This window comes from Dipteris shenzhenensis, chromosome 20, assembly GCF_047967505.1.
Source record: "Dipteris shenzhenensis isolate YYH24624 ecotype China chromosome 20, Dip_SZ_1.0, whole genome shotgun sequence".
Lineage (NCBI taxonomy): Eukaryota > Viridiplantae > Streptophyta > Polypodiopsida > Gleicheniales > Dipteridaceae > Dipteris > Dipteris shenzhenensis.
Genome location: NC_141615.1, coordinates 31,900,346 through 31,904,474, shown reverse-complemented (window position 1 = coordinate 31,904,474; position 4,129 = coordinate 31,900,346). Strand labels below are relative to the sequence as shown.

The 4,129-nt window shown below is 42.6% G+C and overlaps 1 protein-coding gene across 1 annotated transcript; it reads right to left on the bottom strand.

Moving 5' to 3' along the window:
* Positions 1 to 1,653: 1,653 nt before the first annotated feature.
* Positions 1,654 to 3,436, bottom strand: LOC147889544 (uncharacterized). The gene is made up of 4 exons (XM_087391821.1): positions 2,783 to 3,436; positions 2,630 to 2,659; positions 2,412 to 2,541; positions 1,654 to 1,960 (listed from the first exon to the last, which is right to left on the bottom strand). The coding sequence occupies exons 1-4, from the start codon at positions 2,850 to 2,852 to the stop codon at positions 1,936 to 1,938; spliced, it is 255 nt and encodes an 84-aa protein (XP_087247947.1). The 5' UTR covers positions 2,853 to 3,436; the 3' UTR covers positions 1,654 to 1,935.
* Positions 3,437 to 4,129: the final 693 nt, after the last annotated feature.

The window sequence follows — 4,129 nt, the reverse complement described above, 5'->3', positions numbered from 1 at the left end:
TTGCAGATGTTATAAAAATGGAGCAATTCACTCCACACATTTGGTCTCTAGTAAATAGCCATTAAAGTTGTAACTATGGTCAATGACTTATTAAGAAGGGATTTTTTTGCAAGATGGGGCACATTTGAGCACAATGTCATCTTTTTATTTTTAATAAGTATCTTCACTCTCTCTCTCACACACAGACACATGCACGCACATGCAACGGGAAACCTTGACGTCCCCCTCCCCCTCGCCCTCTCTCTCTCTCTCTCTCTCTCTCTATCTATCTATCTATCTATCTATCTATATATATATATATGGTGTGTGTGTGTGTGTCCATGCGCGCTCGTGCATGTAGCAACATGCTTAGAACAAACAAGAGGACAATAAACGGCTCAAAGTTTCCCAATAAGTGAACCCGAGACAATTGAATGAGAAATTCAAAACAAGCCCAGAAGCAATGAACCTTGAAATAGGTTGTCCCAAAAATTCAAACCATGTGAATGTGAAACTGAAGACCCAATATGGGAACTTGGAACAAAGTGAATGCAAAACCCAAAATCGAGAACTTGGAACCAATGAAGTAAACCCGAAACCTAGAACAACTAAATCTAAAGCTCGAAACAATTGAACCTAGAACCTAAGATAAGTGAAAACCTAGAACGTGGATTTCAAAACTTGTGATTCTAAGCTTAGAAAGAGTAAACCCAAAACCAAGAATAAGAGCTCGAAACAAGTGATCCTCAAATAGCAAAACTTGAGGCCCGAAACCCAGATGAACCAAGCCTAGAACCCAAAACAAGTGAACCCAAAAACCAAAACCTAAAATATCTAAACTTAAAAACCAAGACAAGTTAACTAAACTTAATACTCAAAACAAGTGAAAGGAAAATCGAAAACGTGGAACAAGTGCATGTGGAACCCGAAACAAGTTAATGCACAACCCAAAACCAATAAACCTAAAAGCCGAGGTAAGTATGTAATCAAGCTTCTTGTCTCCAATGTAAAACCAAGTGCATACAAGTCAAGGTATAAGTGAACGTGTGTGTGCGTGTGTGTGTGTGTGTGTGTAAGAGAGAGAGAGAGAGAGAGATTGTGTGAAGATACTTACAACTAAGAGAAAGAACGGCTTCAACTTGCCCCATGTGTGTGTGTGTGTGTGTGTGTGAAGATACTTCCAACTAAGAGAAAGAACAGCTCCAACTTGCCCATGTGTGTGTGTGTGTGTGTGTGTGTGTGTTGAGATACTTAGATAGAGAGAGAGAGAGAGATGATTGACAGCTTAAACTTGTTCCATGTATGCAAACGTGTGTTTGTGTGTGTGTTTTATAAGGTACTTAGAACATAGAGAAAGATGATAGATGGCTCGAAGTTGTTGGCCCCTCTTGCAACGTTACCCTTCTTGTGTGATCTCTCTCTATCTATCTCCTCAATATCTCTCTCCTCTATTTGCGGGTGCGTGTGTGTGTGTGGGGGGGGAGAGAGAGAGAGAGAGATTCCACTCTATATTCAATTTCTACATTCAATTTCTGCCTTGGTTGTGCCTACAGAAATTTCTCTTTTATGTTATGGTTATTTTCCTATGCTTCACTTAAGGATACCACCCATGACCCAAGGGTACTTTTGGCACAAAGTAAAATAACGCATAGAGTGAAGTAGAACACTAAGGTATGCATTTAGATATAAGCCTAGCTTGGTAGTAAATTCATTGACTGCTAATCTAGCAAAGTAATATGTAGTAAAATCTCTCGAGATATGTCATTTACAAGTATGTCAAAGTCCATTCCCTATTATGAGGCTAGTTTATTTCTTATATATATTGGGATTTGGATTCCAAGAGCTTCAAAGTTCCTTCTTCCTTGAAGCTTCCTGTAGGACTTTACAAAACGCCTTCAGAAAATGCAGCTCTTCGTCCTGGGACCAACTTTCTTGATATCAAAATGATCCCCTAGCCTATTTAGCCAACTCCTGCTTCAGCCTGCACAAGCAACAGCGATGAAAATGATCCCAAACACCTGCTTAGACAATTCCTGCTTCATCCAGCAAAACAAAACTGCAAATGGGACTTTCGAGCTCAGTCTGGTTTAGGGGAATGCAGATACAAGAAGTTTATCTCCTACAGATTTGACCGTCACAGCAGAAAGGAAGACAATAAACATTTCTCCTGAGAGTCATAACATCCACTTAAAGTGTGACTGGAACATCCCACAACTTAGAGTCATCATCTTCATCCTCGGTAAGGCAAGCATAAAATTCGGGAGTGGCCCTATTGTGCACTTCACAAAAGGTGCAAGAACACTTTGGGTGTCAAACTTGCGCTCCTGAAAAATTCGACTTGTAGGTCTAGCTCTGAGTTTCAGGTCATGCAGGCGAAATCTTATTCCGAGCTTTTTTTTAAAAAATTAGCTAACACAAGGAGACAAGTATACCGGGAGCGATGGGAGTCGTCAGTCGCCTCTACATTGTCGGAATAATTGGGATCAAGGTGGTCCAAAAACGAGGACCCTGAATCAGTTTGTAACCCAGCTACGCCCCATGTATACTTTCCCAGAACATTCTCTAGGGGCGGCGGCTTTAACAGGCATGGATGTAGTCGAGAGGAAAACGAGCCGAACTGCGATGGTTTTTCAAAAAGAACAACGTGTACCTTTCTTGGGTGTACCGAGTCTGCCACTACCTGCGAGGCAAAGCATAACAACGAGATTCAGGCAGCATTGAGGGAAGTTGAGGGCTGCAAAGCTGCACACTGAATGTCCGCCGATCAAAGCAAATGAAGGGCAGAGAAGCAAGAGGAAGAAACCTGAGTGACGATCCAAACGAAGGGATTCATCTTTGACAGTGCGAGAACGGAGATGCAAGGTGCCGGCCATTGCTGATGCTGAATTCGGATAAGCCAAAAGTTGAAGAAATCAAAAGAAGCTGGTCACTATATAATAATACCCGTTTGTGTATATCCCATATGACTTGGCGGATAGACCTTCCATCTCGGTCCCACTTACCCCCCCACGTTCTATAATCTTTCACATTGCACATCCCTCAAGATTGCAATGTGCATCCCAGGTGCTCAACCCGCGGCGGCCGTAGCCCCGCGGTAGGGCTGCCTACCTTCCTGCGTAGCGCCCCCTGCTTGTGCTGCTTGCCGGGTAGAACCATGGCAAGGTACCTCCTCCTCAATACGCTCACATGCGTGGGTTATTGGGTGCGTAAGTACCCAAAAGAAAAGAAAAAAAAGGGTTGCATAGAATGTGCTTCCCCAGGGCCTTGGGGCCGCCTCCATCTCTCAAGGGTGGACGAAACTTGAAAGGTGCCAGATTTCAACGCCCGTGATGCCTATCAAAGGGACAATGGCAGCAGTCATTCCATCCGTGCACTTGGAAACCACCACGAACTATCACGGCCATATCACTCAAGGGTTAGGAGAGTTAAAACAATTCCAACTCTAGCAAAAAATAAAAATCCCAAGCAAAACCTTGAGTTACTAGGTTAATAAATTTTATATTTCTTAAAAAGTAGCCATGTAAAGAACAAATTAGGCCATTTAATATACACCAATGTGTAAAGCTCCAAATTGTGAACATTTCTCCTTTTTACAGAAAAGCGTACGGGAAGGTTCTAGGGTTTAACCCTAACCCTAAACCCCTTCTACCTCCATTCCTATAAAAACCATCTCCACCCCTCATTCTTCTGCTTCTTCATCGTCTTCCAAATTTCGAGCCCTATGCAAGACCCTCCTCCCTCTCCGTCGATAACCACCCTACTATTGAGAAACCATGCTCAACATCGTGTGATTGATATGTGCATATCGCTGACCCAATAGAGTGCTCTAAAGGAAAGGGTTAGATGCCCTAACCCTAATCCTCAAAGCGTTTATATATATTCTACATTTTCAACTAAATCTAGTGTACAATTAGTCATTTGTGGTGTGCCCTCTAGCTGTGCCCTCTCTCCTCATCTCGAATCTTCTCCGCTCCCCTCTTCATATTTTGTCATGGTATGAGAGCTCCCTTGCCTTCCTCTGAGGGATTGCAATCCTTAAGAGAGTGAGAGTGATTGAGAGTTCTCTTGTGTGTTCTCCGTGAGAGTCCACTTCTGGTGAGAGATCTTCATCCATTCTTTGAAATAAATTTTTGTCACTTGAGAGAGAAAT

Excerpts from the sequence above, each read along its gene's own strand:
- LOC147889544 (XM_087391821.1), bottom strand. The coding sequence starts at position 2,852 with ATGGCCGGCACCTTGCATCTCCGTTCTCGCACTGTCAAAGATGAATCC. Across the intron at positions 2,660-2,782 it reads TCGTTTGGATCGTCACTCAG|GTAGTGGCAGACTCGGTACA; the intron begins GTTTCTTCCTCT and ends TTTGCCTCGCAG. Across the intron at positions 1,961-2,411 it reads GACGACTCCCATCGCTCCCG|GCTGAAGCAGGAGTTGGCTA; the intron begins GTATACTTGTCT and ends TTGCTTGTGCAG.